The 27,754-nt window shown below is 39.7% G+C and overlaps 1 protein-coding gene across 4 annotated transcripts; it reads left to right on the forward strand.

Moving 5' to 3' along the window:
• Positions 1-766: 766 nt before the first annotated feature.
• Positions 767-27,650, forward strand: kif20ba (kinesin family member 20Ba). Of its 4 annotated transcripts, none has more exons than XM_029835443.1 (34): positions 767-886; positions 1,978-2,090; positions 2,563-2,652; positions 2,772-2,894; positions 3,054-3,192; positions 3,722-3,906; positions 4,061-4,115; positions 4,239-4,439; positions 4,573-4,684; positions 5,213-5,284; positions 5,375-5,521; positions 6,497-6,659; positions 6,781-6,936; positions 7,006-7,107; positions 7,337-7,476; positions 7,563-7,683; positions 8,131-8,182; positions 8,595-9,061; positions 9,260-9,771; positions 9,915-10,053; positions 10,271-10,393; positions 10,471-10,528; positions 11,747-11,872; positions 13,286-13,416; positions 13,491-13,646; positions 14,034-14,195; positions 15,715-15,819; positions 16,003-16,110; positions 16,468-16,680; positions 22,474-22,512; positions 25,657-25,731; positions 26,065-26,182; positions 26,763-26,902; positions 27,055-27,650. In XM_029835443.1, exons 2-34 carry the CDS (start codon positions 1,980-1,982, stop codon positions 27,130-27,132), a joined length of 4,719 nt encoding a protein of 1,572 aa, XP_029691303.1. In that variant the 5' UTR covers positions 767-886; positions 1,978-1,979; the 3' UTR covers positions 27,133-27,650. The 4 variants fall into 4 exon arrangements, with proteins under 4 accessions (XP_029691303.1, XP_029691305.1, XP_029691304.1 ...); XM_029835445.1 differs by having other exon boundaries at positions 26,763-26,887; XM_029835444.1 differs by having other exon boundaries at positions 16,471-16,680.
• The last annotated feature ends 104 nt before the right edge of the window (positions 27,651-27,754 follow it).

Below are 27,754 nucleotides of genomic sequence, written 5' to 3' on the forward strand. Positions count from 1 at the left end.
CACACACACGCGCATGCGCGCGCACACACGCACACACACACACACACACACACACAGAGCTGGAGTTTTGTTCAAGGTCTTTATTAAAAGAAAAACAGTTCTCAAAAGGACAGACCAACAATATCTAAAATATCGGATTTATGCATGAAGTAAACTCAAATAAACCTGATTCCTCATAAAACCTTCTACTTGACACCTGCTGGAGGCAGAGTTTCATAGAAACTAGTTTACAAACTTGAATAACCGGTAAGGAGTGGTGGTATTTCAGTCTGTAGGGGACGGGGCTGAGAAGCAGAGGGTTCTTGGTTCATGCCCCAGTGCAGAAAAAAGATGGAAGGTATGGAACACCTTCAGAGCCCTGCCTAGGCTATACCTGCACCTGAAGTGATGACCCATTCAGAAAGAATCTCATCAAGCACAGAAAGAAAGAGTTGGTTTTTTGGTTGGGTTTTTTTTTTTGTGATTTGATTTTCACCTGATAGTGGCTCAACTTAAGTTATGGGAATGAGTGCTTGGTATTCTTTTAAATAAAAGGCTTTATTTTTACTTCCAATGTTATTATCATTGTTAACATCAGGATTTCAACACAGTACAGGAGCACTGCTCTTCTTATTGGACAAGTGGATTAATAGATTTGTTTTCTGGGTTTTTTTATCTTCTTTTTTGATGATGAAAACAAAAATCATTGTATTTAAAGCAAACGGGTTATTTTTATTCCCATCACGTTTCACTATTCTTTGGGAAGGTTTGCGCATGCGCAAGACGGGCTTAACTTTGATTGGTCCGTTTCAAACACATACCGCGGCGGTGCCTGACGTTGTTTAGCCTTTAGCACCCTGACATTTGTTTCCTAATAGACAAGTGCATATTGTACGCAAATTGGCACGTAAGTTATTTTGTTTTGTTTTATATTGAGTGCTATGTAAAGTAGCACACATCACTGTCTTTAAGTTATTTTGGTTTTGACAGCTAACAAACTAAGCTAAGGGGCTAATATAGCTCGGCCAAGTTTTACGCAGCGTCACTCTGGTCAATGTAAATAAACATTCAAGAGGTGGTTGAAAATGTTGGTTATAGGTTTAAAATTTATGACTATGTCTATTCAAGTTTTAATCCTAAGAATCAATATTCGCAGCAAAATCCTACTGCCTTACTGAGGCGTTGGGCAGACCATTAATGCCAAGGATTCCTAACATCCCGACTCACTTTGTTACTCTCTACAAAATGGAAACTGAAAATGGGAATTTTGGAGTGCACTGCATTTTTCAGGATTAGACATCATGCACACTATTTCACCTCCTAGGACTCTTGTATTTTGATGTTGCTTCTTTTTAATTCAGTCATATCAGTTCTTATCTAATAATTTCCTATTTACTTCACCACAATTGATTTGGAAATTTAATAGTCAAAGTGTGACTGGAGAACAGGCTTCCAACTTTTTCAGAAATGTGGCATATTTATGTTGGGATAAAGACATTTTTTTCCCAGAACACCTTTATTTTAGGTACTGGCAACTAATATGACAAAAGCAGCTTATTGAGAACAGTGTCTAAGTAGATTTAGAGTGATTTTAGAGTGTTTATTTCTCTGAACTAATTTTAACGCAAATCAAGGGGACATTGTAATTGGATTAATTAGATTGCATTGTTACCGTAACAATGCTTTTTATTGTAAATGTAAGGTTGTCACTCTTTTAACCAACTAATCTTTTTACACAATAAGTCATTCTAATAAATATGATTTCTAAACAGTGACAATAAACCAGAAGCCAGCGTCATTACTTGTCATCAGTAATGTATTAAATTATTCCTGACATTAATGATACTTTTCTATAGTGAAATTGAACCCATAACACTGTAAATTTATCTAGCCCCAAATTTCACTATTATTATAATTAACATCTGATCACAATGCACTAATGAATTCAGCCATTATCATAAAATCAAACTGAATTTTTGGTTGTTGTCTTTGTTGTAGAAATGGTGGAATTGTGCCCAAACAGTAGCTCAATCCAAGCGGAGATGGAACCACCTAAAACTAGCAATTTGACACGACAGCTGCCATCAGATATCAGCAGCTCAGTTTCACAGGTAAACTTGATAAATTCATCAATACTTTATCATACTGGTATATTTCATTTAAAAAAATATTTCAAAATGATTCAGCATGTAAAAAAAACAAAACTTATAATAATTATTGCAATTACATAGAGTAACTGTTGGTTCTAATTACATTATACATTACAGTTTGGGCCTAAAGGCATTAGGGAAATTTGTTCTTGCTGGCTGTTTTCACCCTGAGAAACCACCCAGTTCTCCCAAATAGTGCCTCTCAAGTGGAAGATATTTTTAAGAATCCTTTTATCTGCATTCTGTAGCAGCATTGTGTTTCACTTTAATTTTGCATAATATCTTTGCTAATTTCAGGACAGTGTTTCTGTGATTGTGACATTTTGTATTTATAAACATATTCTTCATGTAAGCACTTACATTGATTTTGTCTTTGAACCTTGTTCGGTATAAGCATGCAATTTAACACTGGTTTGTTTGGCTTTTATTTTAGCATTTCAGCACAGAAGAGAAAGAACATCTTCAGGTTTACCTGCGAGTCCGGCCATTCACCACAGCAGAGACCATTAATGGAGAGTCACAGGTAAAAATAGAATACTTTCAAGTTAGCTTAATGTACACTGTAAATATTATACAGAAATATATTTTATACAATAAAAACTATTTCTCCTGTCTCTATCCCTCTTTTTGTGTTTTTAACAGGAGAGTGTTATTATCAGAGACCCTGACACAGTCATTCTGAAGCCTCCCAGTTTGCCTCTGTTAGTCAGACTCAGCACAGACAAAACCCTCCCACAGACTGGACAACGGTTTAACTTCTCTCAGGTTTGTTTCTGAAAATTGGACTTTCTGCACACAATTTTTTAAATTTCATTTTTAACTTCAAGTCTTAATGATGGATTTGTCTTTGCATCTAAATCTAGGCCAGGATAGACTGTCCCATTCTTGCTCTGAACTTGTTGTTTCCCATTTATTTCTCTCCAGGTTTATGGACCTGAGACCACACAGAAAGAGCTATTTGAAGGCACAGTAAAAAATTTGGTCAAAGATGTTCTCGAAGGCGGGAACTCTCTGGTTTTTACTTATGGAGCTACTAATGCTGGAAAGACTTTCACATTTTTAGGTCTGTATTTCTTCTGTACTGTGTTTAAACTTAAGACAGGATAAAACATTCATTCATGTTCTACTTTTGAAATGACTGTGGCAATACAACCACAAGGACTAAAGCAACTTTTGAGAATGAGTCAAACATCATCAGAAATGTGTCTGTTTTTCTATATCTATAGATGTTGGTATTGCCCAGAATTCATCATGACTTGTCAATTGTACATCAGAAAACACCAAATAACTGACTTTTTAAACAATATTGCACTACTGTCTGTACCCATCTTCGCTGCTCATAATCAATTTGCTTTTTGCACCATGTTGATTACATTCAACTTTATTGTCACTGCCCATCTGTACATAAATGTTTATATAGTTAGTTATTTTGTTTTATTGTCTTATTTTTTCCCCATTCATTATACTACTGACAAGTGAGAAATGAATTGCCACTGGGGACAAATAAAGGTCTTTGACCTTGAATTGTAAAACCCCGGAGGCCTCCATGGACAATATATCTAAACATGAGTGGATTGCTTTTGTCACCACAGGTCCAGACACTGATCCTGGTATCCTGCCCAGGTCTCTTGATATCATTTTCAGCTCTGTTGGTGAGAGAGGTTTCATTGGCATGAGCATTAAACCACACTGCTCCCAAGAGTTCATAAGGCTCACTGCCGAGCAGCAGAGTGAGGAGGCACTGTTTAAAAGGAATCTTTTCAGGCAGCTGAAAGAGGTAACCCCTTGGGGAAACTTGGATAATCCTTAAGAACTTCCTCACATTTGTTTAAATGCTGTAAATAATGAATATTTTCACTTAAATATGTACAGATAAATGTAATCGGTTTATCTTATCTAGTATATTCCTTTGTGTTCCATTCTAACTGCAGATTGAACTTATCAGTTCCAGTTTGTTGAACTCAACAAATACGACTCTTCTTGAAGGTGCCATTTCATCTTTTAACATTATCACTTAATTACATACCTGTCCTGAAGTGCAGTCAAATCTGTTATCAGTTTGATGATTTTCCCCTGGTAGGAAACATCTTTTATTCTTTATTCATCCAGAGTCATCAGGGACGACGCTATCTACTGCAGACAGAATCAGCCTCGACCTCCAAACACACTTTAAGTTTTCTGTTTGGGTTTCATTCTGTGAAATCTACAACGAGAACATTCATGATCTCTTGGAGGTGATGCCCAGTGGAGCTGCCAGGAGGACTGTCCTACGATTGTCACAGGACATCATGGGTCGCACCTTTGTCAAAGGTACAACAGTTTCATATTTGGGATCAATTATGTGACTGAAGTGTTGTAAGAGGATACACTTTAAGTGTGGAGGGGAAAAAACTCCAGGTTTTTAGGCATGATACAATTGTTAAAATTGGGCCTTTGTTTTTAGATCTGCGTTGGGTTCAGGTGAATAATGCAGAGGAAGCATACAAGATCCTGGTATTTGGCAAGAAAAACCAGAGCTTCTCTGCTACCCGGCTCAACCAGCTCTCCAGTAGGAGGTGATTAAAGAACATATTTTACACAATTTCATATCTACAGTCTCAAATGGACATTCTCATGGTTTGCTTCTCTTCTACAATGTCTCCATCTAGTGGTAGCTTTTCAGTTTGAAAGGAATTGTTTCCAGCAACCATTGACTACTTTATTCCATAGCTGCGTTTCAGGGTCCTGAAGCCCATCCCAGCTGCCTTCAGTGAGAGGCAGGGTACACTGAACAAGTGGCCCACTCAGCATAGGGTTAACATTGAGAGACAAATGCAGGGAAAGCATGCAAAATGTCCCGTCTTTGTTATAGAATTTTTAGTTCTTAAGAATTTAGTCTAATTTTTAAAAATGCGTTACCTGTACAAAAAGACCATTTGTTTAAATTAATTTGTATACTGGTCAGTTAAAAAATATTTTAAAACACTGCACTGACCAATAAGTCAACTGTAAACTGCAAACAATCTTAACCTGATGTTGCCCCCTCCTAAGCTCTTTCTCTGTGCAAATAAGCTGAAATGTGTATTTTTCCCCCCTCTGTGCAGCCACAGTATTTTCTCCATTCGTATATTAAAGATTGAGGATCTTGAGTCTCCAAAGGTTCACACAGTCAGTGAGTGAGTGAAACTCTTAATTTAAGCCTAACATACAAAGGAAATACAACTTTAATAAAACAGCAACACATGAGTAATGACATTCTTTTATAGGTTGAGCCTATGTGATCTGGCTGGTTCAGAGCGATGCGCCAAGACTCAAAATACAGGAGAGCGTTTGAAAGAAGCAGGAAACATCAATACATCACTTCTGATCCTTGGGAAATGCATCAATTCGCTGAGAAACAACAAGCAAGCCAAGTAAGCGTGTCACTAACGTAAACTCTCCATTTGAGGGTTTCATTGAAACTAATACAGACATGAAATCACACACACAGTGGCCTGTAATACTTCTCAGCTGCTTTTACTTTTCATAGATTGATACTGATGAAGTCTTTGATACACAATTAGAACCCCAAAAGGCAGCAATTACAGCCTCTTCTTGGGTATAATGTCAAACTTTCCATATCTGAGATCGGGGGTGTTTTGCCATTGTTCTCTGCAGATGCTCTCAATTTCTGTCAAGTTGGATAGAAAGTGTTGCAATTTCAGGTCTCCCTGGCGTTGTTTGATTGGGTAAAATTCAGAACTCTGGCTGGTCCACTCACATAGTGAATCTTTGCTTCAGTCTGAGGTCCAAGGTTCATTAAGTTTGTCTCCGCTTTTCTTTCCACAACCCTGACTTTTACTGTCCCAGCTGCTTTTTTCACTTTGTCATTCTAAGGTATTTGGTGTAAATTGATGAGAGACGCACATTTTACTCTCACTGTAATTTAAATGCCAAAGTAAGTGGCCTGATGTCCATTATGGGCTGGAAATCCGTTTTTGCTACTCATTCTGTCATGGTTGTTAATTTCTGTTAATTGCAATCTAGACAAACATAACCTCTAATATGATGAATTGATTTTACTATCTCCAATTTAAAAACTGAGGCTTGTATGTATTGGGGCACCAAAGCAGAAAGATCAATAAGAATAGAAAATTGCTAGATGGCTGATTTTGGGCAATGCACCATGTGGAAAATATATCATACATAACTTCCATCACCTTACTAACCCAGAATACATTTGGGAATCAGCTGAAGTACAAGGACATCATTAAGGAAATATTATTGTGACAGAGGTTGCTGAGTCGGCATTAACACAAGTACTGTAAAAAAGGCAAGCCTTTATGGGAAACAAAGCCTTGTTTGTTTGGTTTTTGCTTTGACATTTGGTCTTTTTTTTCCCACTTCAGGCTGCTTCAACACGTCCCATTCAGAGAAAGCAAGCTGACCCACTATCTACAAAGCTTCTTCTGTGGTCGTGGTAAAGTGTGCATGATTGTTAACATCAACCAGTGTGCCTCCATGTATGACGAGACTCTGAATGTCCTGAAGCTCTCTGCTGTGGCACAGAAGGTTTGCTCACAGTGTTTTTTTGCTCAAATGATCAAAAAAGGACAATTTGATCCCTGAATGACTCAAAAAATTACATCAGATTTAAATAGATGCTTGAAAGCAATACTGTGTTTTCTTCCAGGTAGTGATTCTGTCTTCAAAGCCATTTCCTACCATGTCCCAAAGCTCTGTCGGCGAGATGACCTTTATTGAGTCTGAGAGAAAGAGGAAGACTCTCAGTGACACCAGCACGACGAGCAACACAGCTGGCTCTTACAGCAGTCTGGAGGATGTACAGGTAAGGCTTTTTCTTTCCCCTTCATTCATTAGAGGTGGCATTATTAAAACCTTTCTTCTTTCTTTGCAGGAGGATGATGAATATGAGAAAGGAGAGAGTCTAATAGCCACTAATGGTGAAGAGGAGAATGAGAGTGATGAGAAAATTCTTATTAGTAAACATTTTCACTTGGTAAGTCTGAATCAAACCTATACACAAAACCTAAAATTAATCTGGTGTACATAAATTCAGCTTTTATAGTAGCTACTTTGCTCTTTTGGAATACTACATGTTGAATAAAATCTCTTAAAGAATCATCTACCTTTATTTTTTACATATAATAGAGTTAATAACACTGAAGAACCTTATAATAGTGACATAAAAAACTGGTGAATTGTTTTTGCTGATGTTTCTTCTATAGAAACAGGTGGCACTGTTGAAGCAGCTGCAGCTCCAGCTGAAGAAGGAGCAAGCAGAGAACACACTCATGGAGGCAAAGGTCAGGGAGGAAGTCGGCCAAGAGTTTACAAAGCTCTTCTCTGAGATGCAGGATGACTTCAAGTAAGATTTGTTTTCAGTCCTATTACACCTGTAAGTGCTCTCTTTTTGGTTGTTGCTATGCTAAGTTGTTCAAATTTGTGTTTCAGTGAGCGCCTGTTGAGGGAGAGAGAAATTTTGGAGGAGCGAGCAGAAAAGAGGCATGAGATTTTCAAGGACCTCATTCACAAAATGGCCACTGCTGCATCAGATACAGCTGCACAAGAAACGGTAACAAAACCTCTGTAACGGCTCCCTCATTAGCATTGGGAACATCATGTCCTAAATCTGATGTACAGTTCAACATCTAACCAGTTTGGAAATTTTGATTACAAAAACAGGCCTGTAAAATGTGGTCCTTTGCAGTTATTCAGACATTTACTGTCTTGAATTATTTTTAGTTTTACCACAATTTCACCTGCTTACACTCACAGGTTGTTACTTAAATAATGATTTTTGTCGAAAGTCTGTCTGCTCTGAGAGCAGAAAGGTAAAGCTATCTAGCATTTTATGCTGCAGAATGCAAGGTTTGGTTTCTGTTTTTGACATTCTGTATTAATCACTCAGGGTTTTTATCTGTAGCTGCGTTAACGGGTCTGAGGTAACTGCAGCAGGTGCATAAACTGTCTCAAGATGCCAAACATGGGAGTGCTCATTTGTCTTTTCCTCTTCCTGCAGGACAATTCTCAACAGTCCTTCGCTGAAATGGTAGATTTAAAGAAGGGCACAGGTGAGTGTCTAAATCTGTGCAGAGCAGTTGCTGAAGGTCACAGAGAAGTTGTTCCAGAGGAACTGGAGAGAAAGTTGTTAGTTCTAAGTGAACAGATGCACAAAGTCCAACAGCAGTGGGCACAAAAACATTATGGTAAACAACAGATTTGGGTGGTTCTGCATTGTGTTCTGTGATGTTTTATTGTCAGTGTTGATTGAAATTATAGCCCAACCATATAAATGTGATCTTCATTAGGTATCAAACCTTTAAAAGGAATAAAATAAGATTTTGAGTTGCCCTGAGCCTATTATCTGGTGCTTAGCAGTGCATATTAGCTATTATCGACATGTTCATTTTCTAAGCAAAGACTGGAAGATCTAGAATCCTGAAGAATTTTTCAAACTATTATCATTATTGTATGATGTTCTAGGTGAGGCCAAAGAAGTCAAACAGGAGGAAAATGAGTTGCTTCTCTCTGAGCTCCTGGAGAAATCGGTAGAGATTTCTCATGTGCAGAAACAACTGGGAGATCTGCATAAAGGCACAGAAGGCATCCAAGAAAAAGAGGAGGTACTGGCATCCTTACACGAGGAGCAGAAGGCCCGGGAGGAAGCCCATTCCATGCTGGATTCTCTAAACAAATCCCTTAAAGCTGAGAAGATGGCTAGGATTGAAGCCATCGCTGCCCTTGAAGAAGCAAAGCAAAGAGGAGATAAAGACCTAGCTGCTCTAAGCAAGGAAAAGAGTGAAAAAGAGGAGCTTCAGTCTGCCCTGGAGGTGCAGCGAGAAGAGGTCAGCAGACTGATTAAAGAGGGAGTCCAGAGGGAGCAGGAGGCAAATCAACTACAAGAACAAGTCGATAAACTGACAGCCAAACTAGAGGCCTCACAGCAACAGGTAGGCCCCAAAATTGTTGTAATAATGGTCAGTTCTGAAACCTCTTAAGTTTAAGTTATGTAAGCAGTCAAGAAGTTGAAATTTGAGTTAAAACTTGGGCAATTCTTTCAAGCTGAAAACAAGATAAATTCTACTGGAAAGATTTAGAACAATTGCATTTTGTAAGTGATAAAAGTGAGATGTTTTTAATTATCACAGGCCACCAGTGAGATGGAAAGAGCCGAGAAATTGTTATCCCAGCTCGAAATTAGTCAGGCACAGCTGATTCAGCATTCCTTGGAAAACCGAGAGAAAACTCTCCAGAGCCACCACCTTCAGCCCTTTGAGGAAGAGATAACCGCAGAGGAATTTGGTGATCTGAAGAAGAAAAACTTGGATTTCCAGTCAGAAGTGGCAATGCTGCGGGCAAAGATCTCCGACATGGAGGCCTTCTCAGAGCAGAAGTTCAAACTACAAGAAAACTGCAGACAGGAGGAGGAGGTGAAGATGGCAGAGCTGCAAAAAACAGTGCAAGATAAAGAGGTTCTGGTCATGGCTCTGCAGAAGAGTCTGCAGAAGGCACAGGAGCAGCACGAGGAGGAGAAGACCCAGGCTGTCCAGGAGGCCCGACGCAGGGAGGCAGAAAGGCGGAGGGAACTGCTGGCAGTTGCACATGAAGCCATTGCTCACAAAGATGAAGAGCTGCTGAAGAAAGCAGAGGAAATAAATGAGTAAGATTTATTGAAGAAAAAACCTGCTTAAGAATGCAAAATATTTGCTTCAAACTGCTTTAATAATGTTGCCAAAATATGCATGAAAATGTATGTATGTATTGGGGCATTTACATTTCATTGATCTAATCTCAAACATACAGTCTAAAGGAAAATGCTGAGAAGGAAGCTGAGAAAGTCAAAAGTCTCACACTTGACCTACAGAGGAGAGAGGAAGACACATCAGACCTCCGAGAAAAACTGGCCGACTACAAGAAACAGATGCAGCAGGTTCAGAAGGAGGTGCATTCCATGGTTTAATAACTAGTATAATAATCAATAAAAACCTTTTTATGATGATAATGAATGAATGGTAATATAAATATTGATTACAGGTAATGACAATACCAATTCTTATTGAAATTCTTATCTTCATATAAAATTTCTTGGTTGCAGTTGTTGTGTTAATCATTCAGAACCAACAGGACTTTTTGTGTCTCATGACTTCTCTCACCTGAAGATCTCCACCATGAGGGAGGAGGAGAAAGCTTTGAGGCAGAAGCTGTGTGAGATGGAGAAGACTAAGAAGCAGCTTCAGTGTGACCTCACCAGCAGAGACAGAACCATCATGCAACTCAGAGTGGTGCGTTCTGTAAGAGCGGGATGTGTCTTTCTGGCTATGCCCTTTCTTCATCCTCTCATTTTCTTCACCTCCCTCAGGAACAATCTGACAGAAAACCTGAGCAGACACTCCAACTCTACCAGAAAACCTGTAAAGGTAACTTGTCTGCATCAGTTTGTTTAATGTTTCTTCTCATTTAACAACATTTTAAACCGTCCAACGTCACATAATAAAACATTCCTTTAGTCATTGTGCTCATTCTAATACTCCAAAAAAATAATCAATAGAAGCACTTGCTATTCACATCATGTAAACACATGGATTTATGCAACATAGCTTTATCCTTAAAATAAATGTCAGCCATATTCATATATTGTTGTTCTGCTCTTTTTAAGGCCCATAAAATTTGAATGTAGCTGCAATTATGAAGAAGAACAGCCTTTTATTATTCCCCAGAAAGAAGTACTATTATTTATATACCCTGTTTAGAACACACAATAGCCTCTGTTCACACTGCAGCCCCAAATGAGATTTCTGTCCTATCTGGATTTGTAAAAATCTGATTCCATGTAGTGAAAGACTGTAGTGTAGTTAATCCCAAATCCCATTTTTCAAATTCGATTTCGACATGTTACTTTAGCATGGACGAGTCTGCACGTGCAATCAGGATTTGGTCATCTGGAAGTAGTCACACGCAGCCTGGTGCCGCAGAGACAATCAGAGCCACCATTCAAAATTGCAGGTAGAAAATGGAACATAAGATGTTGCGCATCAAAAGTCTCATTGCACATTCTTTCGTGTCGCTACTTCTGTGTTCTGCCATATTTCCGCGTACTGAGGCCAACATTGTTACCATGACAACCGGTCCCGATTGGGCTCTGGAGTCCAGAAGCATTGCAATCTGATTTGATCCCTTGCAAACGGCACTGCTGAAGCTCGATTTGAGCAACAAATTGGATTTGCCTGCAGTGTGAAGAGGGCTGTAATATGTAATTATACACAGAACACATGCAATCCTTCAGCTCACAGTCACCTACTCCTGACCTACAGATTAAGTTACTGCTGCCCTGTTGGTTAGTTTCAGAAGTACTTTTAATATATGCAAATCAATTTACTTGTGTCAGTCAGCATACTGAAATGGTTAAGCTTATTCATTTCAAACTTGGTGTATTGCAAGCAAATTTCTTCTTTAACATCTGAAACAAGGGTGAATCTTAACTTTCTCCCCAGGTCCTAAACCAATTTACATTCTGCAGTTTTCTTCAGTTGGCCCTTATCATTTTAATTTAATTTAATAGACAATATGATCTAAATCCGGTTATTGGATGACATTGGCCACACTCTGAGGTCAGGCTAATGTCTGTTGAATTATAGACCTGGAGGCAAAAGAGCGCATGATGGAGGACATGCGTATAGCCCTGACAGAGCAGGAGGAGACACAGAGCCAGATGGAGGAAATTCTGGAGGACAAGCTTCAACTTATCCAGGAGCTCTCTGATGGTAAGACAAACTGGTGGACTCACTGTTTTAGATGCTGTTGAAATAGTAAGTGGTTTTCTCGTTCAGCAAAAGCATTCGATCCTCAAAAACTGGAAAGAAAAAAAAATTAAATATTCTGTCATGGTCATAACTTTAAGGGGAACAACATTAGGTCAGTCAGCCAAACAGGGTTTAATCTTTCATACATTTTTTTTCTCCCAATAACTTCCTCTGTATTCTTATAATGCAGATAGAGAAGAAACCTCAGGACAGAGCCTTGGCTTTAAACTGGAAATTTTATGTTACCAAAAACAAGTAAATACAGCAATAAATTGGTTGATGTTTAGTGTCATGGACTTATTAGACTTATCCTCAGCAAAGGCAAGACATCACCTAGATCTGCTTGTTGTTTATGAATATTCTCTGAAATAGGAGCTCATATAGTTTAAGGAAGTTAGTTCAAGAAAGACAGTTCTTGAGCCTCATCATACTCCTACTTCCTGCAGCACAAGAAAGGGAGTACTTCTGTTAAATAGCTATAGAACCATATGCTATTTCCTGGTAAACAGAGTGCTATTGTTCAGTTGAAGCTCACTAAATTGAATCTTGGTAATTTTGAGTGGAAACTGCTGCTTTGGGAAGAACATACAACCACAGTGTGTTTAGATTAAACACTGCAAAGCAGTATGTGAGGTATCTTCTTAGCTAGTGTGAGGGGGTCAGTTAACTGAGGCACTCTGACCCAGTGCTTTTTCATGTCAGGTTAGAGACAACACCAGACCATGCTGAAGGGACTACAATCCCCATCTCTCCTTAAATGTCTGGCGTTCTTCAAGAAGGACTGTGGGAGGTAGCTGGAGTTGTATGAGCTTCTTCACAGTGCAGGAATACAGAACCGAGCGGTTTCTAGTAAACTGTTGTACTCATCAACGCTTGTCAATTTTGGCATTTAGATTCTTATTCATTTAGAGTTTTTTTTCTTTTTTTTGCCCCCCTGACAACTGTCTGTCATGTTGAGAGACAGCAGCCTGGCTTGCAGGTACGTTGTGATTAGCCCAGTGTGAGGCAAGTGATTGCATAGCTAATTTCATTTTTCCTATTCATTTTTTCATGTTATGCTCCCCCATTTTTTTCTTTTCTGAACAAAGATTATACATTTTGACTGATATTAATTGCAATAATTCTGTAAATAACAATTAAACATTTTCTCAGCACTCTTCTAGGGACTTCAACTAAACATCTGTGGAGTTCATTTTGTCTCATTCATTCATTTATTTCCAAAAAATATAAATCTGACTTAAGTGATTTCACACACTCATTGCTGAAAGAAACCATAAATCTTGATCTGATTCGTGTTGACGTTTTAATGATGCATTTTCATTGAAACGATTAGTTATCACAGTTGTATAAGTGATGTGTTTTTAACCTTTACAGAAGTGGAGAAGCTAAAAGGGATGTCATCAGAGCAGGATGGGGGAAACAACACTGTCTGTCAAGCTGAGAGTCTTTCCCATGACCTTAAAACAGCCAGACAGGAAGCTGCTCAGGCAAAGGAAAACCTAAATGTAACTTGGTTCAACCTGCTGATCAGTTTTGATTTTCAAAATCTGGGTCTACTGAAAGTGGTGTCTGTTCACAGCTGTGCACAGAAAAGCACCAAGCCGAACGAAGAAAGTGGCAGGAAGAGAAGCTGTCGCTGATTGGTCAGGCTAAAGAGGCAGAGGACAAAAGGAACCAGGAAATGAGGAAATTCATTGAGGACAGAGAACGCTTCAGTCAGCAGCAAAGACAGTTGGTATGCAGTCACTGTAGTGTCATAGTTTGTCACTGTAATTTGTATTACTCTATTGTTTTAATTAAATTTATCTTACAAGCATCTTAAATTCTAATTCTTGTATTACTGAGTCAAAAGCAATGCTTTATAAAACATTGTCTATCATTGTAAATGCTGTATAAAACAAACAGTATACTCTAAAATAGCCTTGTTAACATTTTTTAATGTTAGAATTTGTAATAATTTAAAATGCTCCAGTAGTTCGTTTTGTTTTTCCAACAATAAGAATGAAAAGCTACATTCCTTTTTTTGGGCCATTTTTGGTGTCCAAGTTCATGATCACCTGCATCCAATTCACTCAATAATATAAATCCTGGTACATGTTTCTGTGTAACTCATCAATGCCAGGATTCATTGTCCACCCAGCTTGTGGAGAAGGAGCAAATGATGGAAAAATGGAGGAAGGAGAGAGACACTCTGGTTGCAGCTCTGGAGGTACAGCTTCAGAAACTTCTGTCCAGCCAAGCAGAAAAGGACAAACTCATCCAACAACTGCAGCGACCACCAGAGGTCAGTACAATGTAAAGATGTTAATAGAGTGGAATCACAAAAACTGTTACTAAATATCTAAAAACTCTCTTCAATCAAGAGGGGAGATCTAAACACAGTTTTTCCAGTGTTTGTGAAGGAAATAACAAAAGTAGGTTTCTACTCTTCTTGGAATACCCTCCCTTTGACCTCTGCACACACTCCAATCAGTGATGTGAGAGTAATTTCCTCCCATCATCTGTCAGGGCAGAACACCCTCTGAGATGTTATTGATCACTGTTTTAGCCAGAGGTGAAACAAGAGGAAAGTTTACCGAGTCCACCACAACAGCAGTTTTCCACCTTCTTTCACAGGCAAGAATTCAACTTTAGATCAGATTCAGAGGAACAAAGGCATCTGAAAGAGATGGAGAGAGGGAGAAAACAAACAAATAGACAGACAGGAAAGAACAGATGGACAGATCCATAGAGGACAAGATGGATGTAACGAGAGACAGTTGGGTAGACAGAGAAGGAGCTAGATGGGATGAGAGAGAGGGATAGGTACAGGAGGACAGAGAGGGGGTAGATGCTGAGATATATGGATAGATGACCTGACAGAAAGCTAGACAGGCCAACAGAAAGTTAGAGACAGACAGGTGGAGTGTTTTTACTGAAGAAGTGAGAAGAATATCTTTCTGCTCAGACAGCTGTTGTGCTTTGTGTCCAACATGTGTTGTTTATTGATCTGCAAACATAATTGAAATCAGCATCGGACATAGGTCGGGTTTGTGGTGTCATTGATATTAAGTGTATTCAACATGAGTCATGCAGCTCCAGGATTGATCATGCTGCATCATTAATTTCACACTGAATATTCATCTTCTAACCGGAGCTGTGTTAAATTGTTATGAATGATGTTTGTGGAGGGGGGGGGGGTCCTCTTTTATATGATTGTAATAATGAATTTCTCTTTAATTTTGTAGAAATTCATTAAACTGACATTTAAAATGATAGAATCACACATTTTATTAGCATCAATCGTGGTTAAATTAAATGAAAGAAACTGATTGTTGTCTGCTCTCTCCTAGCAGGCAGAGTTCATGATTTACCCTCACACAGCTTTAATAGAGACTAAAAAACAGGAGTGTGTTTGATAACTCGGGTTTACCCCAGAATTACTGGTTATTTTCAGTGACTTGTGTTCACATCTGACAAGTTACACTTAGCGAAATCTTTAAAATAGATTTCACTCATTGTATTTTAAGACTTTGCCTATTTGTTTTCTAATCATCCCTTATTATGCAACTGAATTTAAAACAATTTATGTCTCCGGTATCCTGACATAGACTCTCAGACTGAATTAAATGATTTCCTGTGAAATTAGCTGAGAATAACAGACATGCTATGTGTGGATATTTATGCTGTTTTTACAATCAGTATCAGTTCAGAAGTGACTGCCGTATGTTTCTAAACATAAGTATAAATAATATTCTGTTTTGGGGAACCTACAGATATGGTATAAGAAATCTTCCTGATTGTCCTCAAACTTCCTGTTACAGAGTAGTGATGGTAGCAGTAAGGCAGAGATCCTGAACACTTGGCACGAGACGGCAGCAGAGCCCCTGCAGCCTGGGGAGGATCTTAATCTAACAGGAGTCAATCAGGTCGGTTTAGGTTTACGCACAAGCTGAGCCAATAGAATTTCTGAATCCTACTTTTAAAAAAGCCTGTTTTCTTTTGCATTCGAACACTCCCGAATGGCAGTCACCCATCCTCACCTGATATTAAATTTAACATTTATCTTAATATTTAATCAAAAATTCTAAAATTAAATTAAACCCCAACAGGATAAAAATGGCAAGAGCTCAACTTCAACGGTCAGTGAAACTCGGAGTGAAACCACAGACAGGAGGTCAGGAGAAAACAAGGAAACAAGAGCTTCTGTCAGCAGTCTGGTGAGCTCTTGATATGAAAAGTCAGCTATATTTGTTTGTTTTCCATGTTTGGCAAGGCATTCTTTCCTTAGAAAGTAATGATGTGTGATGCTTGAAATAGTTAAGAGTGGTCTTTCATCAGGCAGATTGAATCAATAATCACATCTGTCATTGCAAAATTCTTCCAACTTTACATGTATCTAACATCATCTCAATCTAAAGAATAGTGCTGAATTACAAACCTGAAAGTAAGATTTATGCCACAATCTTCAGTCTGATTTGCAAAATTGGAGCTTTCTTGAGCTTTGAAGTCCCTTTTTATTAAAAAATTATCTTTGAATTTAAAGAATGAAAAAAATGTGGAAATTGTAATTCCAGCAGAGCTCAGCTGGTGGTCCCTCAGTGCTGGACTCCTTCGAGATCTCCCACGAGCATGGAAGGACCAGCCGATTCCCAAGGCCCGAACTAGAGATCTCGTTTAGTCCACTACAGCCCAATCGAATGGCCCTACGGCGACAGGGGCAGGAAGGAGCAGTCACAGTCAAAATCACACACTCGGCACGGAAAAGGAAAAGTGAGGAAATTGATAAGGTAAGAAGCAACCGACTGAGACATCCTGTTGATGTGTAGTTCATGTCACAGTTATCGTAGTTAAAGACTGCATGCCTTTCCTGATAATTATACAAAATCATGTAAACTGGGTTGCACCATGTATAATATCGTGAAACATAAACAAAAGTCAAGACAAATGAAACGTTTTAAAAAATGTCAGACTTTCGCAACTAAAAAACTGCCACAAAATTAGCCAATTGTGGATCACAGCATTCACCAAACAAATCTGGACTGATTAGAGAAGAATCTGATGAAAAAACATGAGAATTTTGTGGTTAGACTCAGACTTGAAGGTGACATATGAGGATCAGAGTGTTCAGCTGCTGCCACTTTTGATGCAAGATGCCGATGAGCATCGTACGCATCAGTGTCTCTTTCACTGTTGATCTATTTTAGTGCCACAAAATGATAAATCCAGTCTGAGTTGGTTTAGGTTACTTTTAGCATCATATATGCTCATGTGGAAGCTCAAGCAAGGTGCTACAGAAATGTTACCTGGGAGCAGAAAGAAAAATTCCACAGTGGGAAAGCATCAAAGGGAATCGAGGCAAGGTGAGTAGATGGTATGCAGTGGAAAAGGGGAGGAAATATCAAGGGAGGTCTCAGGCTTTTAGATAAAAATACATCATGGTCTTCTCAGTATTGTGCAAAGACTATTAAAGTTCTCGCTCTTGATGTAATTGTAAGACCTAATCATGTCCTTATTAATGCTTCGATAATATAATGTGCACAGTAGCTTCTGTGGAAACATTTCAGCAGTGTGTGTCTGCAGGGAGGCTGGCTTCTTTTTTCTTACAGGTGTTGTTTTTTATATTACCGTATTTGGAGGAAAAGAATATTGCTTGCTGGCAGCAGAGTGGTTGTGTTACATGAGTACCGTACACATTCTCCTCACATGTTGATTTAATGAAATTCTAAATGGTACACCTGCTATCTATTGGTGCAAATGGTGACAAAAGCGTGGGCCGATTGTGAGTTATTTAATGCTGCATCTGTTGCCTAGATGTGCTACGTTGTTTAAATCTTGCCATGACTCCGCCTAAGTCATGTCTTCATGTGGATGCAGAATGCCAGTGAACGTGGTGCCATCTTGCACCACCCGCAGGAAGGTGCTGCTCAGCCTTGTTCAATATTTAACACAATAAGCTGAATGTGTATGTTAACCAAAATGTAACATTAGCCCACCATTGTCAGGGTTTGCTGATATTGAATCTGTCAGCATTGAATTCTAAATGGTTGTTGATGTTTTTCTCAGATGTTGATCAGATGCAAACACGAGAGGTCACTTTGAGCTCTTCATCGTCTTAAATCCTTAAGCATTCCAGCACCCCTACATACTGTATATCGAGTCCAATTTAAAAACACACTGGAAGATGAATTTTTAAAAAGCATCATGACATTGCAAACTCCTGTAGAGGACACAAACCTAACATGCCTGTGTGCATATGCATGTGTGTGCACTGAGCAATATCAGTATTCATGGGGCATTTTTTCCTCAAAAAATGACTGCATGCACCGAAACGATGACAGTCATGTGAAAGTGGAAAAAAAATAGGCTGTTCACAGGGAGGCGGTGAAATGTTCCAGAGCTTTCTTTTTGGACCCCAGCAAGTGCAGCTTTCCTGCAGCAGTCCAGACTTGTGACTAGAGTAACACAGTCTCCGACCCAATTCCATCTGAGCCACTGAACCTTTTCATTCTGTGAACCGACAATGTTCTGTGAAAGCACATGCAAATCTCATGCTGCATTAGAAAGTCGTTGCAGGAAACACAAAGTAGGCTGTGCAGAAATGAGCCCAGACGCAAAGTACGCTGCAGGGTGAAGGTTGTTTTTAGGATGCTATTTCTCTGAAGTGGAGAGGAGAATCTTTTATTTACCTTTGGGTGTTTACATGAATGCAGTGGAAGAATCAGTGTTACTGTAAGTGTTGGCATCATTAATTCCCTCTTGCATCTACAGAAGTAGAAATACGATTGGGTCTTTGTCTTTTAATTCTGGATATTGTCTCAAATCTAAATTTATCTGGTGTGTGTCACACATAACATGAACATGAATAGACAGGTAAATAAATACATACCATAGTCGTTATCAACCTGCACTGCTGGCACAGAAAAAGCAGGAATTTTCTTGTCTTATCACAACATGAAATATTGTCCTGATACAAATTACATATGCAAAAAGGTTTCACTGGCGCAACATTTCAGTGGGCCAGCATATAAACACGATTTGTTTTTAAAGCCAAATACTGGTCCTTTAAAAAAATAAATAAACGAAAATAAATTTTCTTAGTTTCCTTGAGAGTACAATGCTAACGCCACTCATTCAGGCCAGCCCAACATGGTATCATCTTAATGACCACACATGCTGACAGTACAGCACACATCTGCAGTATCTTCCTGCTGCTTCTTCAAAATTCTCCTGAATGGTGATATAATAACTCCTAAGTGTACCACTGGACCGAAGCATTCCCTCCTGCACAACAAGATAATGAAGCGTTCCTCCAGTTTTGATGTTTTGCGTGTCGGCACCAACTTTCCCTTCTTTCCGTGACTGCATGTTGAGGAGGTACTGATTTATATTGGAGTGCTCATGCATGAAAATAACCTTGGGCCTGAACTGATACCCGCAGGTGCTCGGTGTGTTGGGTTTGCTCAAATTAAAATCAATTTAATTGCTCTAGTCATTCAAAGTAAATTTAATTGCTCTTGTGAAGACAGCACCAGGACAATTAAAGAAGAGCCAGCTCTTAGTACAGGTCCTCAATTATCCAGGTCATAGCCGCTAAGTGCTTGAATCCAGGGACTGTGGACTTCTTTTCTCTTGTTAAAAGATGTGTCGCCTCTCATCTGAAAGCCTTATTTGTCCCTGGATTGAAGTACTTACGAATCAGGTATTTCTATCATTTGATCTTTTATTCATCTTGCCTTTAATTATTAATTTGAATCCCGAGGCATTAAAAAAATTTGAGAAGATGAGTGTTAATAGGAGTTTTATGTGCAATTTATCACAGTTTGTTTTGTATCAAAGCAAAATGAAATTGATCCAGTTCCTTCAGAACACAAGAAACAGTATGTTGGTTTGTTCACGTGCGTTAACGATAGATGTGGTTTTATTAGTGTTATTGTTGATGGATGGAAATCTGCCGTGACTCAGTTCTCCATGATGGATCTTTATTTTCTTTTTCTGAGGATTGAAATAAGCTGCAGCACTTTGCAGTATGTTTTTTTTCTTTTTTTGTTCATGGATAGAAATGAGGAAGACTTGGAGAATAATGTTAAGAGACTCAATGAACTGTGGAAAGAAAATCGCACATGACCAGAACTATTGGCAAATTAATGTAATTACTGGTACATAGATCAAAATACCTCAGTATCCCTTACTTATGGTGGGGATATTATTCAAAACTAAAGGCTTTTCCATTGAGACTATATTTAGTCCTTAAGGTCAGCCGGAAGTACCAGAATCTTCCTTCCTTAATATTTAAAGCCGAGCAGTGAAGACGCCCAGCGGCTGCATGTTTGAATCAAAAGCTTATTAGCTGAAAATGTTTGCGGGTATTTGTATATCATTTGTTGTTAACCAGGCTCAGAGTGTGTTAGCCTCTTTCCAGCTGGTACAAAGATGGAGACATGGAGAAAGCAGACCCAGATGGTTCTCTGTAGATAAAAATCTTATCAATTTTAATGTCCAAATGTTTCAAAAATACTCAGAGTTAAAGGAAAGTCCAAATTTGGATTGACATTAGTGCAAATCCATCTTTTATCTCCCCCTTTGTGTGCATTTCATTCTCTTCATCACTGTTCATGATGCTAGCTTGACCCAGTTTCCTCTCCCAAAGCATGAATTCTACCTCTATTTGAGTATATGAGGGAAAATGTAGATGGGACAGAGAGCTCCCGTGGGAGAATTAGGTAAATGGGCTTTTGTTGCTAACAACAGGGGAAAATGTTAGACAGTGCAACACAAAGGCGAGATATACAGTACATTAAGATGAAAATGGGCAGATGAACAATGAAGTGGGTGGAGGTTGGTTGAGGGTTAGAGGAGAACAACACAGCCAAATGAGAAAGACAAGAAAGGTAGAATAGATGGCAACTGACAGAGGTGCAGGGAAGAGATGAAAAAGAGGGTAAAATGGGGGCAAGAGATAGAGGGCAAAATGAAAGAGGAGGGCTTGAGGATAAGAAGGTGGGAAAAGAAGCATTGAGAAGGGCAAGTATAGAGAGGAAGGTCTGCACATCTTTACTGGACCACAATATCATCTGTCTCCGGGGAAAAACAGGACAGTAAAAGATATTGGTTTTTTTGTGTGATAGTACAGTGGTACTTCAGCATATGGGACACATTCCCACTCCATCCAAGTGTGAAGCATAAACCTGCTCATGTGGTCGTGCCTTAGGATTAACAAAAACACATGTTAGATTTCCACCTTCAGTCTTTAAATGGTACAAACCAAATGGTACCTAGAGTTCGGTTCAAATGTTGTGCAGGGTGGCGTTGACTCCGGTGACGTCAGCTTCCCGTCACTCAGTCAGACTTGGTCTGTTAGTCTTGATCCAGCCAGAAGAGCAGCAGTAGCAGCAGAGAGCAGCTTCCACCTTGAGGAATGAGACAACACTTAACAAGGTTTCACACGGTTCAGGGAGACGGGGCTCTCAGACCGTCTGCGATTTGCATTCATCAGGTCCCACACCTGAAGACATGAAGCAAGCTCCGCCTGCATTCTGTGTTAGTGTGGCAACAATAGTTTAATGGTTTCTGACCACAGGAGCAGATCAATATTTGTCTGACCGCTAAAATTTCCTTTTTTGTGTTGCTAAATGGAAGCCGTCCCATAAAGGCCCCGAATCATCTCAACATTCTGTTCCAGTAAATTAAATATAGTTCTAAAGATAGAATACTCTTTCTTAAAGAAAAGTAAAAATGCATGAATTAAAAATGGGCCCTTGACAGTATTTCACACCGTATAACACTTGACCCTCTTTTTGCCCCAGGTTGTTGCCCGGGTCGTTCCACAGGTCATTCGTTCAGCTGCAGCAGGATGCTGGCTTTATGGATTAATATATAATAATATATAATATAATAACAGGTTCAGAGTTGCCATAACATGTACATTAAAGTCATCGGCTGCACTTCTGATGCTTTATCACGCCTGGAATAATCGTGGTCCCTACGTGCTCCATAAAGGTCCGATTGTAAAAAGTGCTCCTTTGGCGTGGTTGATTTTTAATGTTGAGTGTGACTGCAGCACAAAGTGGATGAACACTCATGGCTCATGTTGCATAATGGAGCCCCAACTTCGTAAACCTTTAATGTAGCCCTCTGGAAAGTTAAATCATTTAACTCTAAATCCAAGTATGTCCTGAAAACCCCCAGAATTCAAATTGAAACACATTTTATAAGGGGCGGCAGGGTGGTTCATTTCCCAGTGTGGAGTTTATGTGTCTCCCCCCCCCCCCATTTTTGTCAGCGTGTCTGTGTGGTTGAAACCTTTGGTGCTTATGAGGGGCTGACAGTCTCTTAAGGAGTTCATTACTCTGGTGGGCAGAATAATTGTGAAGACAAATTAGTCGTATTAACCTGAAGCATTTAGGGGGTTCTAACAGACCTGTGTCTTCCAGCACAAGTCTATTACACACACACACACACACACACACACACACACACACCTCCAGCTTAGAGTCATTGATTTTTCTCCCGTACATCGGGCGAAAAAAATGTATTTTGTCGCGCAAATGCTGTTGTTTAACCAACATCTTTTTCTTCTCAAGTCTCATTTTTTCAGGAGGAGTAAACGAAGAACAAAACAGGTATTTTTTTAAGCCTTGATTAAAGTTTTAATATTCAAAAATGTTGCATTCATTTCTCATCCCTCTTCATTCCTCATTTTTCAGTAAATTTCTACACCATGAGTCACCCTGATATTTTGAGCTCACGTGCACTTTTCATGCACTCCAATCCCGTCTCCCACAATCATCCTTGTTCCTTGCGATCATAATTTTGTCTAAAATGATGCTGGTATCTGCAGCTACAACAAGTTCACCTTCAAACGCTAACGCCAGTAAGGGCCAGAAATACATGGAGGTGTCTGGTGGGCTTGAACGACGGCCTCTATAACGGTGAAGCGATGAGACAAACAGATTTCTCCTGAAAGTTATGGGCCTGATTCTTTCTCACAAATCATCCGAGGAACCTCGCAGGTGTTCATATTTGCTGACTGGGCGACCTTCTTTACTGGCTGATGAGCCAACTGCAGGTGTAGCTCTAAAATAAAAGAGGGCACCACTTGTGTATATCCGATTCTACATACCGTAATAGCCAGAATGAACCGGTTTTAGTGGTTTACATGGAGTCATTTTTGCCTCCGTTCATTTCAGCTGCTGGCAACAGGAAGTGTGAATGATGAGCGTTACACAACTGTTCTACAGGACCTTCCTCTGCAACATTCCGCTCTGGGCCACACTTGGATAGTCAGCCTTTAAACGTGTACATGATAAACATGTGTTTTTACTTACTGCTGTTATTGTTTTGTTCACATCTACCAGATGAACTGGCAGTTTCCTCGGCCTTGCCTCCTAACATCCTAGCAACTAGTGATATTCATGCTCCAGTGACTAAAATCTAGGTTCCTTATCAGCAGTTTTTGTTTCGGCGGATAATTTTCATTGTTTCAATCATTGATCTTTTTCCTTGATGATGACTTTGATATGGAAATCAAGAGGCATCCTTACTGTGGATGGATCCTTACTCCTTATTTTCTTGCTCTCATTATTCTGTTCAAAGTGTTTCTTTGTCTTTGTGCTCAACGGTATTGGGGGGGATTCTTTGGGTTTCTTTCTCTAACTGGCGATTTTTGACATGATTTAAAGTAACTGCAGATTTCATTTGCTCCTTCTAGGTGGGGGGGGGCACCATCAGTGTTTCTTCTATAATGATGCGATCTGTAGAAACAGAACAAGCCTTTAATGAGCTCCATGAAGCATTTGTGGTTCAGCCAGTGTAACAACGTGAGCAGGTCTGGGTTCAGACATGTTTACCAGAACAGTGTCTATTCTGCTGACATCAAGGAAAATCATTTGATGTTCCCAACACATGACTGCAGTGTAGATGCTGCTTCAGTAGGAACTAATCCACCTCCCCCACATTATCCTGCACTGTTTGTTACCCTAAATAATTATTTGCAACTAGCACGTAACTCAAAGCTTTTTTTTTTCTGCATGTAAACATAAAAAGAGTTGATACATTTTTACTGCTGTTGCAACTATTAGTTGTTTAGTTGTGCTGAGGATGAGTCTTCTCTCAGATAATCAAGTGTTGGGAGGCCGGAGCATTTATGGTTGCAGGTGTGCTCACAGCAGCAGAGCTTCAGTTTTTGTCATCTGTCATCTCAGTTTTCTGTCCTCCACTCTTCCAATGATTTATGGCAGCTTTTTCCCCAGAAAAAAGTGGGATTTGTTTATGTTTCGTCAACCCAAGTTTCGTGAAGCAGTGAAATTAATGTTTCATTTTCACTAGTAGTTTTATTTATTTTCCCGCTCTGTATTTTAGAGCTGGTAATTCAAGCTAGGCTACAGACGGCTACTAGACACAGACAGAAGACCAGATGGGACAGAACAGATAAATATTCCATCTGTGCTGTTAATCGTCACCCCTGATTGAGCCTCTGAACAGTGCTGTGGCGTTACCCTCTTCCTAGTGACTGGAGGATGGGATTCTGATGAGCTACACCCGTTGGCAACAGTCTCTTTCAGTGTCTAGTTCTTAAAACACTCGCAGCCACGTGTTGAATCGTGTTTTTCCCTCTGAACCCGCATCATCTTATTTAGTTTCTTCTCGCGTCTTACTTTCTAACACACACACACACCTTGTTTACTTTCTCCCCACTTTCTTTACTTTATCACCAACTTATCTTCTCCCATCTGTGTTTTTCCTCTTCTCTTTCTCACACAGACACTCATCCACATGCAGGCACACACTATCTTCTCCTTGTGAGGACACTCCGATATTTTGATTTCATACATTTATCCGGCTCAGCCAAACTGTCATAGTAACAGAGTTAAAGTCATCGGCCGTGCTCTTAATGTTTATTCTTTAATGACAAATTTATCGACACAGTGTAAATTAACACCTGCACACACTTCTCATTCCTGCAGATTTTTCTCTTTCCGTTATATTTCCCCAGTTTATAATTTAAGCATTATCGTTGATTTTTGCATTATTATCAGTACTTTTGTGAGTAGAGCATGTTGACAGCATCCACTACACCCAGCCCCCAGCCCCCTCATGTCTCCTGCTCTCCTATTTGTTGTGAGTCAGAACAGCTTGACGTGTTGCCAGAATATTTTGAGCATTTGGAACCGTGTTGTAATCTTGGTTTTAGGGTTAATCACAGGTTTAACAGTGAGCTGCAGAGCATGCAATCATTTCCTATTTCCTCCTACATCATCACATCATATCGCCCCTCAGGAACCACAGCAGGGAGAAAACAGCAGACCCTTGGTCATAGGGGGGAAAACAATTCATTTAAACAGTAAAAATAAACATAGATCTTCACCTTCCAGAATCGAATTGACAAATACAAATATTCTACAACTGTCTGTCATCCACATGAGCAGCTGAAGATTTACTGGGCTTCTTTTTCAGCCCTCCAGACATTGTGTTTTTTCTGCTAACCATTGAGCACGTCAACTCTTTCAATCCATCTGGCAGGTAAATAACACTAAATTGGATCTTGTTGGCCCTCAGTGGCAATTATTCCAGCTGATGAGTGGTCAGGGTGGAATTGGAATTGTCTGCCAACTGCACAAAGCTTCTGAATGTTTTTATCCTGACATGTTCCCGTCCATGCCATCCCATCATCATCAACTGCTCCGTATTTCTCTGCAGATGAGTCACTGGACGCTCGTTTCTTCTGCTTTTAGCCTGTAATTGTGCAAACGTCTGTGTGTTTGCAGGAAGAAGTGGAGGTGCAAAACAGAAGGAATATGAGGGGCAAACTGACACCTAAGCTGACTCCACACAAGGAGGAGGTGGGAACCAGACAGACTGGCACTTCATTCATACCTCAGGCTCCTTTTGCAACTGTTTCAATAGCACAAAAGCAAACTATTCTGCAGTTCTAGTCTGAGATTTAAAGCTTTTAATTTAGTTTTTATGTCTTCTTTTTGGTTCCTTTTTTCATGTGAAAATCTTATTTGGTCTCTAACGATGGTCAGTGTGAGCAGTATTTCACATGTTCCCTATCAAGATGAAACTTTCTAAAGCGATAACTGAAAGCATGTGGACGCGGCGCATTGTAGCCCTGGACAACCGCGGTGTTAAACCACCCATGTTAACCACAGTTTCCCATCTTCTGCTGTCAGATCTCCACCCTAACCAGCCGCCAGGACTCCAAGAGCAGCATCTGCAGCAGAAAAGAGGGAACGCTGCAGAAGATCGGAGAATTCCTGCACAGCTCCCCCACACTGCTCGGCACAAAAGGTCAGTTTGCTCCTAATCCGAAAATGATCAGAGCATGACCAAGAGAGGAGCTCACCTTGTTCCTGTACAGAATCATTTGTATGTCACAAATAAGGAGCTGCTCGTTCGGGTAGAACCCCTCCTGCTCCTCAGTTAGGGACCGTCTACATCAACCTTTCACAGTGGGTAGAAATGCAACAGGAAAAACTATTTAACAGAGGACAAACCTGAGGGGATGAAGCCAGGCTGGTGGTGACCCGGGGCAACAACACTAATGATGTCTGCCAGTAACGACTGAACAGCTGTGTTTGCTGCCATTTCCCTGTCAATTAGTCGGCGCCTCAGGTGAAGTCGTGCTGACCGTCCATGTCTCACCTTCACTTTTTACCACGAGGGTTTTTATATACTCTTCACCTTCATTGTTTTTGGCACTTTTCTCCTTCCCTCTCCCCACATCCTGATTTTTAAGCAGACGTCAACAGATGTTTCAGGTGTTTAGTCTTCATCACAAAACCGAAGGGATTTGATCTGATGATGCACATTTTAAACTCTGGTGGCAGTAGGTTCATTCTCAGGCTGTTTCTCTTTGTCTGGGCTGCAGCCAAGAAGATGATGAGTCTGGTCAGTGGCCACTCAGACGCTGCGGCCTCCTCTTCATCATTCGGTCTGATGTCACGGAAGAGCAAACGGAGATTGTACCGACCTGAGATCTCCTCTCCGATGGAGGTGCCTCCACACCCGGTCGGTCTGAATTTAAAGGGATAGTTCACCCAAAAATCAGAACACTTCATTCCAAACTCCTGAACCTCAGCAGTAAAAAATGTTTACTGATGTGATGTGAAAGGTTTTGTTGTATTGACATTCTTTCATAACGTGTTTGTTCTTTCTTTCAGATCATCTCCAGAGAACCTGAGGACAAAGACGACCATCTGTCCATCAAGAGGCGCCTTCGCTCCAGGATGGAGAAATAGCAATCATCAAACACTTTATTAGTCCTGCTCTGATTTATCTTTAACTTCTCGATAAAGTCACTAATTTTCTTTTTATTAACTGAGCTAAAATGAACAAAATGCTAAAAGTATTTGTCTTTCTGCCTGAGGGAACTTAAGTCCCATTCTTTAATATCAAATCACTCCACGGAGTTTATTTGAAAGGAAAGTGCGTATTTTACACTTTGTGAACAAAAGTACTCTCTTCATGTGCAATTTTAGTTTTAGAAAAAAACATTTGTTTTTCTTCTACAGTAATTTAATCACTACAAAGTCATTCTTGTGTATTTCTCCATGAAAGCTGCTGGTGTGGAAACAGTTTGAGTCTCACGTTATGAGGAGCAAATCAGAAATGAAGAGTCTGTCGGAGGTTTGTGAACCGGCAGCAGCTATTTTTAGTACTGTTGTTAAAAGGTTTGCTGAAGCTACCTGAACTTAAGTTTCACTTTAGAAATTTGTGCACTTTTTCTGTTTTTATATTACACACTTTTGTGAAACAATTTGTTCTTTCAGTTCATTTTCTCTAGTTTTCAGGAACTGACTACAAAATAAGCAGCTTTGGCACGATCAAGGAAACTCGTGCGTTGCCCCCTGGTGGCCGATT

The sequence above is a fragment of the Takifugu rubripes genome, chromosome 4 (genome assembly GCF_901000725.2).
Source record: "Takifugu rubripes chromosome 4, fTakRub1.2, whole genome shotgun sequence".
In the NCBI taxonomy this organism is placed as follows: domain Eukaryota; kingdom Metazoa; phylum Chordata; class Actinopteri; order Tetraodontiformes; family Tetraodontidae; genus Takifugu; species Takifugu rubripes.